Below are 16,051 nucleotides of genomic sequence, written 5' to 3'. Positions count from 1 at the left end.
TCAAACTCCTGACCTCAGGTGATCCAACCGCCTCAATCTCCCAAAGTGCTGGGGTTGTTTCCAGTTTTTGGTTATTAGGGGCAAAGGAACATTGTTTGTTTGTTTGTTTGACTCTTAAATGCCTGTCTTATAAATGGTGCTAAGCAGGGAAAAGCTAATTATTAAACATTGTTTGACTGAAATGTGAACCATATTCTCCCCTAATTTATCTCAGAAATTACTACTATTTAATAATATTGTTTGTGTTTATATGTGATTTTAAAATGATCCCCACATTGATTAAAATGACCATCCCTGAAAGTGAGGCCAAAAGGAAGGAATCCTCCTAGCCTACTCTGCCATGACTTGGGCTTTAAATGGGCCTGTTTTCAATACTGGCATTCAGGTCACCTGCAATTTTTATGTTATCCAAATGTTTTACGTTTTATTGATTTTGATGGAGAATCAAAAGACATCTGTTGTGTCTCATGTGTCTACATGCATCTTGACAAGGGGACTGGACATAAAGACATGTCAGGGAGCTGACACTCCAGGAGCTGGATCAGTATAGGGAAACTGTTAACGGGCAGGTCTTTGTTTTTAGAGCTCCCAAGATGGTGGCAAGCCTTTTGTTCTCTGACCTTGGGGTTCTTGGCTTCACGGATTCCGAGGAACGGAACCTTGGGCCATGTGGTGAGTGTTATAGCTCTATTAGAAGCTGTGGGTCATGGAAGAGAACCGTGGAACCCAGTGACTAGTGTTCAGCTCGATTAGGACAAACCCGGGCACTTAACCATGTAGGAACAATGGCGAGCCTTTAGCCTGATCCGGAGCGGCAATGGGCGCCTTGCTGTATCAGAAACGCAGCGGTGGACGGTGAGCAAAAGCTCGGCTCGAGCCGTAACAAACACAGACCAGAAGAGTGTGCAGTTGCAAGATTTAATAGAGTGAAAACAGAGCTCTCATACAATGGGAGGAGACCCAAAGGAGCTTGCCCCTCCCGGCTGGAATGCCAGGATTTATATCCCGATCATTGTCCCTCCCCCTGTGCTCTCAGGTGATATATGATTTGACTATTTCTTTACCTCCTGCTTTTAGCCTAATTTGTATTTTAGTGAGCCCTCTTTACTACCTGATTGGTCAGGTGTGAGCTGAGTTATAAGCCCCATGTTTAAGGGTAGGTGCGGTCACCTTCCCTGGCTAGGCTTAGGAATTCTTTCACCTTCCCTGGCTAGGCTTAGGAATTCTTAGTCAGCCTAGGAAATCCAGCTAGTCCTGTCTCTCAAAACTGGGTTCTTGTTGAGAGGACAGCGATAACCCCACTCACATGCATCGAGATTAGCAGGTCTAGGTTCCTCCAACCCCATATGGGCCTAGTGACTGGTGGCCAGATTACGAAACAAAAAGCATTTCTGATTGTTTTGCACGTGAAGAAAACAAAGTTTTATTGAGTTAGGGTCTTTGCATTCAGTTCTCTGTCTCTTCATATTCTTTTCTTTCTTCTATTTTTTTTTTTTTTTTTTTTGGTCTGGCTCTGTAACCCAGGCTGGAATGCAGTGGTGACACGATCATAGCTCACTGCAACCCCTGCCTCCAGGCTAAGGTGGGAAGACATCCTTCCCACCTTAGCCTCCCAGTAGCTGGGTCTATGGGCGCATGCCACCAAACCTGGCTAATTTTTTTCTATTTTTTGTAGAGACCAGGGCTTCACTGTGTTGCCCAGGCTAGTCTCAAACTCCTGGGCTCAAGCAATCTGCCCGCCTCGGCCTCCCAAAGTATTGGGATTAGAGGCTCAAGCCACCGCTCCCGGCCATCTCTTCACATTCTAAAATAACTTTGTAGGGAATGTTCCAAAGGGCCCTCCACAACAAGGAAAATCAAGTGTGTGTCTTCTGCGACTTAAGCTTGTGTGCCTTTTCAGCTGCTCATTTGCAAACATTGTGTGTTTAGCTTAGCTTAGCTCTTTGGGGCATAGGTATAATAGTATGGCTTATTGGTTTCTCCAGATAGAAAAGCTTTCAGCATCTGAACCAGCAGACTCTGTGGAGAAGAAAGGTTTCTCAAGGTATCAGCCAGTTCCAAAGGGAGGTGGATTAGATGTTGAGAGGTTAATTGGCTATGGTCAAGGAAGATGTTTGCATCTGAGCAAATAGCTTTGGGGCAGAGATGATTTTATTTTTCATTTATTTATTTTTTGAGATGGGGTCTCGTCGTGGTGCACAGGTTGGAGTACAGTGGTGCGATCTTGGCTCACTGCAACCTCCGCCTCCCGGGTTCATGTGATTCTCATGTCTCAGCCTCCCGAGTAGCTGGGATTACAGGCACCCACCATCACGCCCGGCTAATTTTTTTGTATTTTTTTAGAGACGGGGTTTCACCATGTTGGCCTGGCTGGTCCCGAATTCCTGACTTCAGGTGATCCACCTGCCTCAGCCTCCCAAAGTGCTGGGATTACAGGCATAAGCCACCATGCCCAGCCACAGAGATGATTTTAAATGGCCACTTGGGTAGGGCTTCTTATGGAGAAGACCTTTAGGTGGGGTTATGACCCGGGGAGTTAGCAACTAGGCAGTTTTGCCAGTGAAAGGGTAGCTTTCCAGGTAACAGGACTTTGTAGCCCAAGTTTAATTGTTGTATCCTCTTCCTCCAGGAGTTGTTTGTATATAATATATATATATTTTTTTAATGGGTCTTGCTCTGTCACCCAGGCTGGGGTGCAGTGGTGCGATCATGGCTTACTGCAGCCTAGACTTCCCATGCTGAAGCGAACCTCTTGCCTCAGCCTCCTGAATAGCTGGGACTGACTACAGGCATGTGCCACTGATATGGTTTGGCTGTGACCCCACCCATAATCTCATCTTGAATTGTAATCCAGATTGTAATCCTCATGTGTTGGGGGAGAGACCTCCTGGGAGGTGAGTAGATGTCCTTTTAAACAATCCTTAAAGAGAATCATGCTCTAGTCATATAATTTCAGGTAAAACCATTTAAACATACACATTTTTGTTTTTATTGTCCCTTCGTATGGAATTAAAAACTGACATTTCCCCTCATACTCTAGCACTATTCTTCTCCTTGTTCTCTTGCTTGAGGGGTATGGTTCTTTGTCCTGAACTGGTTACTCCGCCCTGTCCTCCTGGCTCCCAAGCAGGCCTGGCTTCTCCCTGCCTATGTTCAAGGAAAACAGGGGAGCAATTCTGGAAAAATATTTGAGCCCATGAAGTGTTAGCTAAATTATCCAGATCATTAGGGATCCTGTGTACTATAGATGGATAAATCATTATATTAGCAATAAAAAGGACATGTTTTCCCTCCAAGCACTGAAAAATGGAAGTGATTAGAAGCTAAGTGGCTAAATCAAACTGCATTATAAAAAGCATTCTAGTCTTGCAAATAATCAGATATCCAGGGCAGTGCTATAAAAAGCATTTATTTTTGCCCCTGATTCCATTGTAGGGAAAGAATACCATCCTAGGTCCAACTTGATTGGTGGAATAGACTGAGGGGAAAGGAATAGCTGAGATGCAGTTGTTAGACAGACCTGCTAACTAGGGTGGACCAGGGACTGGGGAAGGCAGCTTGGCTCACAGCAGCGGTTTAACCCAGCCAGAAAGCAGTGATGTCCAAGGAATACTGTAAACTCTGGTTGTGGTTCAGGCAGAGGTTGACAAATGGGGGTTCCAGAGGGTGGGTAGAGCACAGCAATAAGTATTTTAGGCTGGTGCTAAGAAGTCTAGGCACACAGTTGCCATTTAAAAGGTTGGTGTGTGTGATTAGTGGGGACTCTGGCCTAGAGCTAGGGATCAGGGGCAGCACTTTAGTCTCTGGGGAAGACGCCTGGCTAGAGTCACACAGAACCCCAGGTTTCATAGGGGTTTCAGGATACTGGGTAGGTTACCAGTTCAGGAACTTGGAAATAGTCTAATAATTTAAAAATGTTATTTTTTCCTTCAAGCTCTAGAACATAGATCAAGACTGCTTTCCAAAGCAGCTCTGAATAATTAATAATTCCCACCAACAGTGGGAGTTTTTCACACCTTGCCAACACTTGTATTTTCCCACTTGTTGGTTATAGCCATCCTAATGGGAAGTGGTATCTCCTTGTGGTTTTGGTTTGCCTTTCCCTGACAACCAATGATGTTGAGAGTCTTTTCATGTGATTATTGCCCATCTGCATATCTTTTTTTCCTTTTATTTATTTATTTTTTAAGAGACACAGTTTCGCTATGTTGTTCAAGCTAGTCTTAAACTCCTGACCTCAAGCAATCCTCCTGCCTTGGCCTCACCAAAGTGCTGGGATCACAGTCATGAGCCACCGCACCCAGTCCTGTATATATTTTTTCCCCCTCTGGTTGCTTGTGTGTTTGGCATCATATTTAAGATATTGCCAAATCCAAGTCATGAAGATTTTTATACCTATATTTTTTCCTAAATTTTGTAGGTTTAGCCCTTAGATTTAGGTCTTTGATCCATTTTGAGTTAAATTTTGTATACGGTATGAGTAGGGGTCCAATTTCATTCTTTTGCACGTGGATATCGAGTTGAAAAGAGTTCTTTCCCCAGTGAATTATTTTGGCACCCTTACTGAAAGTAATTGACCATAAACCACTGAAGAATTTTAAGCAGAGGAGTGACATGATTTCTTTTATGCTTTAAGACAGTATTGCTGGCTGCTATATAGAGAGTGTATTGGAGGGGCAAGAGTTTATGTAGGGAGAGCAGTGAGTAGGAAGCTGCAATTATCCAGGCCAGAGATGATGGTGACTTGGGCCACAGTAATGGTAGTAGAGATGGAAAGAAGGTGGTTATAACTTGGGAAATAAAGTTAGTAGGACTTGGGACTGCCTGGCCTGGGGGTGGGGCATAAAAAGACAGGAAAGGAAAGGGTGACTCCTCTTTAGGTTGGGGTCAAGGATTCTCTTCAGATTTGAAGTTTGGGTGGCTAAATACATGGTAGCGTTATTTACTAGCACACAAATGGAGAAGCACGTTTTTAGAGGGCAAATAATGAGTTTAGTTTGGGATGAATTGAATTTGATTTCAAGTGGAGATGTCCAGAAGGCAGCTGGAATATGGGTCTAGAGTAGAGCTTGAGGGACAGCTCTGGGTTGGAGAGAGTGATTTGGGAGTCATGAGCACATAGGTGGGAGTGGAAGCTCTGGGAAAACTTGAGGAGAGACTAAAAAGAGTGAGAAGAGGTCCTAGGACTGAGTCCTCTGGGAGGAAGAACACAGAAGAAACGGTCAGTGGAGAGGAGGAAAACCAGAAGGAATCTATAGGAATCTGAAAGGAGGGAATTTTAAGAGGGGAAGGGAGTGATCAATAGTGTCAAATGCATCACGGAGCTCCAGTAAAATAAGGCCAGAGAAGTTCCCATGTTTCCATGCCCCTACACATAGAGGTTTGTTTTACAAAAAATATCACTTCATACTTCTTATGGGTGCCAACTTAATAAAAATACCGTGGAACCAATAATCTTTGCACATTCATTTTCCACAACTAGTGCCTGAAGGTGTTGCTGGCAGCATCTGGTGGATATTTGTTTGTGTCTCAAGTGATGCCAGCTTTCATTGGCATCTTCTGTGCTAATCTTTCCCATCCTGAATTGAGGATATTAAAAGTCCAGCTGCAGTTTGGATTCTAAAATGAACTCTAAAGCATTCTTAGACTGAATGTTCAATGTTTCCTTTCTCTTCTTCTTCTTCGTTTTTTTTGTTTTTTTTTTTAACCTTTTTTTATAGATATGTGAAAGAGGCCAAAGAAGCAACTAAGAATGGAGATCTGGAAGAAGCATTTAAACTTTTCAATTTGGCAAAGGACATTTTTCCCAATGAAAAGGTGCTGAGCAGAATCCAAAAAATACAGGAAGCCTTGGAAGAGTTGGCAGAACAGGGAGATGATGAATTTACAGATGTGTGCAACTCTGGCCTGCTGCTTTATCGAGAACTGCACGACCAACTCTTTGAGCACCAGAAGGAAGGCATAGCTTTCCTCTATAGGCTGTATAGGGATGGAAGAAAAGGTGGTATATTGGCTGATGATATGGGATTAGGGAAGACTGTTCAAATCATTGCTTTCCTTTCTGGTATGTTTGATGCTTCACTTGTGAATCATGTGCTGCTGATCATGCCAACCAATCTTATTAACACATGGGTAAAAGAATTCATCAAGTGGACTCCAGGAATGAGAGTCAAAACCTTTCATGGTCCTAGCAAGGATGAACGGACCAGAAACCTCAATCGGATTCAGCAAAGGAATGGTGTCATTATCACTACATATCAAATGTTAATCAATAACTGGCAGCAACTTTCAAGCTTTAGGGGCCAAGAGTTTGTGTGGGACTATGTCATCCTTGATGAAGCACATAAAATAAAAACATCATCTACTAAGTCAGCAATATGTGCTCGTGCTATTCCTGCAAGTAATCGCCTCCTCCTCACAGGAACCCCAATCCAGAATAATTTACAAGAACTATGGTCCCTATTTGATTTTGCTTGTCAAGGGTCCCTGCTGGGAACATTAAAAACTTTTAAAATGGAGTATGAAAATCCTATTACTAGAGCAAGAGAGAAAGATGCTACCCCAGGAGAAAAAGCCTTGGGATTTAAAATATCTGAAAACTTAATGGCAATCATAAAACCCTATTTTCTCAGGAGGACTAAAGAAGACGTACAGAAGAAAAAGTCAAGCAACCCAGAGGTCAGACTTAATGAAAAGAATCCAGATGTTGATGCCATTTGTGAAATGCCTTCCTTTTCTAGGAAAAATGATTTAATTATTTGGATACGACTTGTGCCTTTACAAGAAGAAATATACAGGAAATTTGTGTCTTTAGATCATATCAAGAAGTTGCTAATGGAGACGCACTCACCTTTGGCTGAGCTAGGTGTCTTAAAGAAGCTGTGTGATCATCCTAGGCTGCTGTCTGCACGGGCTTGCTGTTTGCTAAATCTTGGGACATTCTCTGCTCAAGATGGAAATGAGGGCGAAGATTCCCCAGATGTGGACCATATTGATCAAATAACTGATAACACATTGATGGAAGAATCTGGAAAAATGATATTCCTAATGGACTTACTTAAGAGGCTGCGAGATGAGGGACATCAAACTCTGGTGTTTTCTCAATCGAGGCAAATTCTAAACATCATCGAACGCCTCTTAAAGAATAGGCACTTTAAGACATTGCGAATCGATGGGACGATTACTCATCTTTTGGAACGAGAAAAAAGAATTAACTTATTCCAGCAAAATAAAGATTACTCTGTTTTTCTGCTTACCACTCAAGTAGGTGGTGTCGGTTTAACATTAACTGCAGCAACTAGAGTGGTCATTTTTGACCCTAGCTGGAATCCTGCAACTGATGCTCAAGCTGTGGATAGAGTTTACCGAATTGGACAAAAACAGAATGTTGTGGTTTATAGGCTAATCACTTGTGGGACTGTGGAGGAAAAAATATACAGAAGACAGGTTTTCAAGGACTCATTAATAAGACAAACTACTGGTGAAAAAAAGAACCCTTTCCGATATTTTAGTAAACAAGAATTAAGAGAGCTCTTTACAATTGAGGATCTTCAGAACTCTGTAACGCAGCTGCAGCTTCAGTCTTTGCATGCTGCTCAGAGGAAATCTGATACAAAACTAGATGAACACATTGCCTACCTGCAGTCTTTGGGGATAGCCGGAATCTCAGACCATGATTTGATGTACACATGTGATCTATCTATTAAAGAAGAACTTGATGTGGTAGAAGAATCTCACTATATTCAACAAAGGGTTCAGAAAGCGCAATTCCTTGTTGAATTTGAGTCTCAAAATAAAGAGCTCCTGATGGAACAACAAAGAAATAGAAATGAGGGGGCCTGGCTAAGAGAACCTGTATTTCCTTCTTCAACAAAGAAGAAATGCCCTAAATTGAATAAACCACAGCCTCAGCCTTCACCTCTTATAAGTACTCGTCATACTCAGGAAGAAGATATCAGTTCCAAAATGGCAAGTGTAGTCATTGATGATCTGCCCAAAGAGGGTGAGAAACAAGATCTTTCCAGTATAAAGGTGAATGTTACCACCTTGCAAGATGGTAGGCACCCATATGAAGGTACATGTAGTGCTGACTCTATAGCTACTTTATCCAAGGGGTTTGGAAGTGTAGAAGAACTTTGTACTAACTCTTCATTGGGAATGGAAAAAAGCTTTGCAACTAAAAATGAAGCTGTACAAAAAGAGGCATTACAAGAGGGGCCTAAGCAAGAGGCACTGCAAGAGGATCCTCTGGAAAGTTTTGATTATGTACTTAGCAAATCAACCGAAGCTGATCTTGGGCCAAATTTAGATCAACCAAAGGATGATGAGATTTTACATCATTGCAATCCTTGGCCCATTATTTCCATAACAAATGAAAGTCAAAATGCAGAATCAAATGTATCCATTATTAAAATAGCTGATGACCTTTCAGCATCCCATAGTGCATTGCAGGATGCTCAAGCAAGTGAGGCCAAGTTGGAAGAGGAACGTTTAGCATCTTCACCACAGTATGCATGTGATTTCAATCTTTTCTTGGAAGACTCAGCAGACAACAGACAAAATTTTTCCGGTCAGTCTTTAGAACATGTTGAGAAAGAAAATAGCTTGTGTGGCTCTGCACCTAATTCCAGAGCAGGGTTTGTGCATAGCAAAACATGTCTCAGTTGGGAGTTTTCTGAGAAAGATGATGAACCAGAAGAAGTAGTAGTTAAAGCAAAAATCAGAAGTAAAGCTAGAAGGATTGTTTCAGATGGCGAAGATGAAGATAATTCTTTTAAAGATACCTCAAGCACAGATCCATTCAACACATCTCTCTTTCAATTCTCATCTGTGAAACAATTTGATGCTTCAACTCCCAAAAATGACATCAGTCCACCGGGAAGGTTCTTTTCATCTCAAATACCCAGTAGTGTAAATAAGTCTATGAACTCTAGAAGATCTCTGGCTTCTAGGAGGTCTCTTATTAATATGGTTTTAGACCACGTGGAGGACATGGAGGAAAGACTTGACGACAGCAGTGAAGCAAAGGGTGCTGAAGATTATCCAGAAGAAGGGGCAGAGGAAAGCAGTGGCGAAGCCTCCAAGTATACAGAAGAGGATCCTTCAGGAGAAACACTGTCTTCAGAAAACAAGTCCAGCTGGTTAACGACATCTAAGCCTAGTGCTCTAGCTCAAGAGACCTCTCTTGGTGCCCCTGAGCCTTTGTCTGGTGAACAGTTGGTTGGTTCTCCCCAGGCGGCAGAGGCTACGAATGACTACGAGACTCTTGTAAAGCGTGGAAAAGAACTAAAAGAGTGTGGAAAAATCCAGGAGGCCCTAAACTGCTTAGTTAAAGCACTTGACATAAAAAGTGCAGATCCTGAAGTTATGCTCTTGACTTTAAGTTTGTATAAGCAACTTAATAACAATTGAGAATGTAACCTGTTTATTGTATTTTAAAGTGAAACTGAGTATGAGGGAATTTTTGTTTCCATAATTGGATTCTTTGGGAACATGAAGCATTCAGGCTTAAGGCAAGAAAGATCTCAAAAAGCAACTTCTGCCCTGCAACGCCCCCCACTCCATAGTCTGGTATTCTGAGCAGTAGCTTAATATTTCTTCACTTGAATATTTTTATATTTTAGGCATATTCTGTAAATTTAACTGTGTTGTTTCTTGGAAAGTTTTGTAAAATTATTCTGGTCATTCTTAATTTTACTCTGAAAGTGATCATCTTTGTATATAACAGTTCAGATAAGAAAATTAAAGTTACTTTTCTCAAGTGTTTTCCATCCACTTTGTTTCACTGAGATGATACTGGCAGAAGCCTGTCATTATCAGTCCAGATCTTAAGACATGCTTGTGAACATGCTGTTTCATGCTTTCAGCTTAATACAGGTTGAGCATCCCTAATCCAAAAATGAGGAAACTTTCTGAGTGCTGACATGATGCCACAAGTGAGGAAAGTTCCATACCTGATGTCATGTGACATGTCACAGTCAAAATGAAGGTGTATAACACACTGTTTACTCAGCATCCCCAAGGGAAAAGAGATTCTGTAAGCCCCCTTCAGCTACTATATATCCTTTCCACACAGGCCCAGATTCTCCCATGCAAGCCTGCCTTCAAAGGGAAATAAAATGGTTCAACATACATAAACTTTGTTTCAAGCACAAAATCATTAAAAGTAATTACAAAATTACCTTCAGACTTAGTATATAATGTGTATATGAAACATAAATGGATTTCGTGTTTAGACTTGGATCCCATCTCCAAAATATGTCATTATGTATATGGAAATACTCCAAAATCCAGAACACTTCTGGTCCCCAGCATTTTGGATAGAATACTAAAGTGGAACAGCAGAAAGCTGAGCTAGATACCTGGTGCTGGGATTCTTTATCACTGGTAGCTTGCCCTGGAGTCACTGCTGACCATTTAGCCATTCTTCATGCACCATTAACTGTGTTCTCCCTTTCGCCAAACCAGGTATCTCGTGTATTCTGACACACATTATCACAGTCTATCTTTGGATTGTAGACTGAAAAGGAGTTTGGTTCCCTTGTAGAAAGACAAAGTGCACTATAGCATGCTGCACTCTGTCACCAGAGAAGTGGACTATCCTTGATGAAGTACTATGTGTTGGGCACTCCACACAGGTTTCTCATTTCAGCCTTACCATAATCCTTTGAGGTGAAGGGAGAGTAGCATTTCCATTTTTCGTTTGAGGAAACAAAGGCTCAGTGAGGTCATGACTTCCCCATGGTGACATGGTTGAGGTGAAACTGATTTTTAACCTTGTGTAAATGAATACACTATAATACACTGAGCTGTTTTTACTCACAACACTTCTGACACCAAATGTGGGGGTTTTCCACATCAAGCAATTCTCCAGTTCTCCAATTCAAAATTGAACTGGTGTCCTACAATTCAATTTCGACACTACCCAGGGTTAGCATGCTCAGTCCCACCAGACTGCCCTCACTTCAGACATCAGTTGTAAGTATTCGGTCCCCATGTTACCCACACTTCTGTCTGACCTGGCTACAAATTAGGGGTTCCCGTGACCGCCCCATCCCACCCCCTGGTTTAATAATTTGCTAGAATAGCTTATAAAACTCAGGAAACGTTTACTTACTATTACCAGCTTATAAAGACTACAACTCAGGAACAGCCAAACAGAAGAGATGTGTATGGCAAGGTATAGGGGTGGTGCATTAAGCATCCTTGCCCTCCAGGCACACCACCCTCCCAACATTTTGATATGTTAATCCAGGGATCTCCAAACTCCATTGTTAGGGTTTTTGAGGTTTCCTTAGGGAGGCATGATTGATAAAATAATTGGCCATGGGTGATTCACTCATCTTCAGCCCCTCTCCCCTCTCCAGAGGTTGCAGTTATGGCTGAATGTTCCCTGTGATCATGCCTTGATGTTTCTGGTGACCAGCTCCCGTTCTGAGGCTACTAGCGGCCTCCAGCCACAAGCTATCTCATTAGCATAAAAAAGACACCAGTTGAAATTTCAAGTTCAGGAACTATATGACAGGAACCAGGGAATACTATGCAGCCATAAAAAAGGATGAGTTTGCGTCCTTTGTAGGGACATGGATGCAGCTGGAAACCATCATTCTTAGCAAACTATCACAAGAAGAGAAAACCAAACACCACATGTTCTCACTCATAGGTGGGAACTGAACAATGAGATCACTTGGACTCGGGAAGGGGAACATCACACACCGGGGCCTATCATGGGGAGGGGGGAGGGGGGAGGGATTGCATTGGGGAGTTATACCTGATATAAATGATGAATTGATGGGTGCTGACGAGTTGATGGGTGCAGCACACCAACATGGCACAAGTATACATATGTAACAAACCTGCACGTTATGCACATGTACCCTAGAACTTAAAGTATAATAAAAAATAAATTAAAAAAAAGACCAAATATTTATTTTTATTATATCCCATACATATAAAAGTTACTTGTAAATTATATGTATATACACACTAATAATCTCATGTGTATTATAAGAAATTACATAAGTTCAAAAGAGAAGCTGAATTTCAGGTTATTGATGGAACAAAATATTGTTCTTATAAAAGCAATTTATTACTATTTTAGGGTAATGTAATTGAATATATATCATTATTTTTGAAATATTGGTGTAACTGTGATTTAGCAATTCACAGTCTGCATCTGAGTTCAGCTTACCATTTCCCTGTGCTTCCCACCGTGATGTGAAGGGAGTGGCTGCGCCCTACATCTTTTTCTGTCCCTTTCACCACACACAAATGTTTGTGAAAATTCAGCTAATAAACTTCTTTCTTCCCTGATGTAGAAAACAAAAAATCCACACAATTTGCCTTCAAGGAAGCTTTGGCGGCCTATATCCATTTAATCTGAACAGTGAAACGTCTTAAGTCCTAGGAATATTTCTCACTGAAAATAGCAACGCTCTTTCTGTTCAAGTGTGTGTGTACTATGACAAATTCTGTTGTCTGGGGAAAAAAATACATGCTCATGGTAAACTATTCAAACAGTATCCATGGCAGGGATTTTTAACCTGGGGTTCATGGGTAGAAGAAGCCAGTTGTCTGAATTTGGATGGAAAAAAAGTTTTATCTTTTCTCTGTCTAGTAGCTGAAATATAGCATTTCCCTCCATCATGAATGTGAAGCAGGAAAATAGGGTCTGGAGGCAGGGAACATAAAGCCGATTCACACTAAAGCTATGACAGGAAATATCCTCTCCACAGGGCGTAGGCCAAGTAAATGACTTTGTAACTTCACTTCATCCTTTCCATTTACATAGGGCGTACCCCAAGTAACCAATGGAATCCTCTAGGGGGTATTTAAACTTCCCAAAATTCTGTAACAGGGTCTTTTGAGCTCCTATGCTGTGGAGTGTAGTTTCGTTTTTCAATAAATCCCTTTGTCCCTTCCTTGCTTTGTTTGTGCGTTTTGTTCTTTGTTCAAGATGCCAAGAACCTGGACATCCTCCACTGTTAACAAATGTAGCCATAAACTACAGAAGTATTAGCAGTACGTGTTATGTCACCAGTAGAAATCACATAGACTTCGGGGTTATTGCAGATATCTCAAAATGCCATTGATATTCATTACTGCAAAGTCACAGTGCTGTTTACAACTACTACCAGGTATTAATATATTAATAAAGAGGCACACACACATATTACAAACTTTTTTTTCTGAGACAAGGTCTTACTCTGTCACCCAGGTGGGAGTGCAGTGGCACAATCTTGATTCACTGCAACCTCCGCCTCCTGGGCTCAAGCGATCCTCCCACCTCAGCTCTACCTGCCCCTGCCAGGAGTAGCTGGGACTATAGGTGTACGCCACCATCACGCCTAACTAATTTTTCGTTTTTTTGGTAGAGACGGGGTTTTGCCACGTTCCTCAGGCTGGTCTCGAACAAGACCCCATGTCAGTAAATCATTAAAAAAAAAAAAATAAATAATCGATAACATGTAGTTTCAGCTTTAAATTTTTTTTTAGACATGGGGTCTCACTGTGTTGGCCAGGCTACAGTACAGTGGATATTCAAAGGTGCAATTCCACTACTAATACAGGAGTTTTGACCTGCTCAGTTTCCAACCTGGGTCAGTTCACCCCTTTGTAGGCAACCTGCTGGTCTTTCACTCCCAGGAGGACACCAAGTTTTTCTTTCTTTCTTTCTTTCTTTCTTTTTTTTTTTTTTGAGACGGAGTCTCACTCTGTCGCCCAGGCTGGGTGCAGTAGAGCGATCTCGGCTCACTGCAACCTCCACCTCCTGGGTTCAAGCGATTCTCCTGCCTCAGCCTCCCAAGTAGCTGGGATTACAGGCGTGTGCCATCATATCCAGCTAATTTTTGTATTTTTAGTAGAGACGGGGTTTCACCATGTTGGCCAGGCTGGTCTCGATCTCCTGACCTCGTGATCCGCCCGTTTCGGCCTCCCAAAGTGCTGGGATTACAGGCTTGAGCCACCGTGCCCGGCCTTTTTTTTTTTTTTTTTTTTAAGAGGCAGGGCCTCTGTTGCCCAGGCTGAAGTCTGAAGTGCAGTGGGCATGGTCATAGCTCACTGCAGCCTCGAATTCTGAGGCTCAAGTGATCCTCCCACCTTGGCCTCCTAAAATGCTGGGATTATAGGCATTAGCCACTGTACCCAGATGAGGTCACCATATTGATACTGAACTTAGTGCTGATACCCGATTGGCATAGGACACTACAGCCCAGAACTCCTGGGCTCAAGTGATCCCCCTGCCTCAGCCTCCCAAACAGCTAGGTCTACAGGCGCACACCACTGGGCCCAGCCATAGTTTCTTCTTACATCTATTTGAACATCTCTGTATACACTGGCATATCTGCTCCGTGGGGAAAATCTCATGGAAGTATAACCTACTGAGGTGCTCAGAAATTCTTCTCAAGTGGGAAAGTCAGGTATCTAAGTAAAGCTGCCATTATATAAATGGGTATAATATCAAATGCAGCCGAGGGAGAGAAAGCAGTGTGTTAATCACTGTTAAGAATCACATAGCTGTGTTGGCAAAGTTTTATTTTTGAAGCAGTATAGTATTTATATTAGTAATCTTTATCCTTTTTTATATGTCATAAATATGGCATTTTAAATTTTAAAAATTTAGATGCACAGAACATTGGCCCTGGAAAGGACAGTCCTAACATAACCCATACACTGAAGATGAGGGAATGATGTTTTTATGCTGACATCCCTCCCTTTAACCAGCACTCGGTTAGTCTAGTACGAAACAACCCATGGAAGAACTGAGTGCTTTCTTCCTCCAATAAACATTTATTTAAAAAGAAAGGAGTTAACACTGAAAGACTATAATGTGCCGCGTACTATGTTAAGACAGTGGAGCTAATACCTGTCCTGGAAGATCAGAGTTGACTAACATGTAAAACAAATATTGTCTAGGAACTTATTTTATGATTCTCACACACTAATCTATTTGATGCCCAATACTTTCAGTTGTGTGAATAGGGTGAGTTGATATCTGCTTCCCCTGAAGATGGTTTCTGAATTAATTTACGGGACAGACTGAGAGATACAGTTCTGGGAGGAAAGGGAATACAAGTTAAAGGGAGTCTGCTTGACTTCTCTTTGAGAACGACTGATTAAATACCTACTACAGTTGACATTCACTTAGCCCCACCCTCTCTTACACCTACAAACCCATATTGAGAGCCTTCACAGAATACAAAGAGCATCCAATATCTTTTCTTTTTAAAAATTTTTATATTTCCTTGCCGCTCCAGCTCAAAGGAATACCTAATACCTTTTAAAGAAACAAAATGTATAAAACGTATTCAGTCTTTCATATGATTTTATTTTCTTCCTTCAACCATAATAATATGATATCCAAATTTTGTCTTAACCGGTGGGTCTGTAAACACAGGCTTATCCATCCCACTTACAGGCAAGGCAAATGCTGCTTCTTGAAATGGTCCCACCATGGACCCTCTGGTCATCCAACCCAAGTCGCCCTGAAAAACCCAAAAGATTAAGTGATATCAAGTGGCCCTGAAGAGGGAACAGTTCTACTGTAGCTTGAGAGAATTTCCCAACATTTTGCTAAGGTTATGAGGTATAGTCCTAAGAGCAATGCAGGAATAGGCTCAATAAGGACAAATAGGTAGAAGAAGTCTAACTCTAGACTGAACACATAAGTACTCTCAACACTGCTGGACTTTGAAGTTAGCTGTGCAAGTTTGGTCATGTCTAGGTTTTGACATAGGTGATCCTTATTCTACTATTCACAAGTTGGACATTTCTGCTTTTGAGATCTTTAAACCAAAATATGGCTACAACTAATGGTTGAACAAAAGAATGATCCCTACTTCTGTGTTTCTTCTGTGGAGGATGGAGACTTTTATTTTATCTTATTTTATTTTATTATTTGTCATTTTTACTTTGCTTTCTTACCCTGAGAGAAAATTATAAATAATAAGAGCAACGTACCCCTTGCCTGGCTTTATCTTCACTATACTGTGAGGCCACTTCATTGAATCTCATCCCAGACTTTAACTTTTCCATGGCTTCCATGATTTTGCCA

The 16,051-nt window shown here is 41.6% G+C and overlaps 2 protein-coding genes across 3 annotated transcripts in view; one reads left to right on the top strand and one right to left on the bottom strand.

The window, feature by feature from the left end:
* ERCC6L (excision repair cross-complementation group 6-like) overlaps positions 1 to 9,770 on the top strand; it is a 52,681-nt gene extending 42,911 nt beyond the window's left edge. Inside the window, exon 2 of one of the 2 annotated variants that reach the window (XM_011958888.1) lies at positions 5,721 to 9,770. In XM_011958888.1, coding sequence (XP_011814278.1) covers positions 5,721 to 9,411 — 3,691 coding nt within the window. In that variant the 3' untranslated portion in view covers positions 9,412 to 9,770. The remainder of the gene's footprint in view (positions 1 to 5,720) is intronic. The other variant, XM_011958889.1, reaches the window with a different exon arrangement.
* Positions 1 to 16,051, bottom strand: part of PIN4 (peptidylprolyl cis/trans isomerase, NIMA-interacting 4) — a 96,720-nt gene that overhangs the window by 66,539 nt on the left and 14,130 nt on the right. The window contains exon 3 of the mRNA XM_011958908.1: positions 15,958 to 16,050. Coding sequence (XP_011814298.1) covers positions 15,958 to 16,050 — 93 coding nt within the window. The remainder of the gene's footprint in view (positions 1 to 15,957; position 16,051) is intronic.

This window comes from Colobus angolensis, unplaced genomic scaffold, assembly GCF_000951035.1.
Source record: "Colobus angolensis palliatus isolate OR3802 unplaced genomic scaffold, Cang.pa_1.0 Scaffold479, whole genome shotgun sequence".
Classification (NCBI taxonomy): domain Eukaryota; kingdom Metazoa; phylum Chordata; class Mammalia; order Primates; family Cercopithecidae; genus Colobus; species Colobus angolensis.
This window is presented reverse-complemented; position numbering and strand designations above follow the sequence as displayed.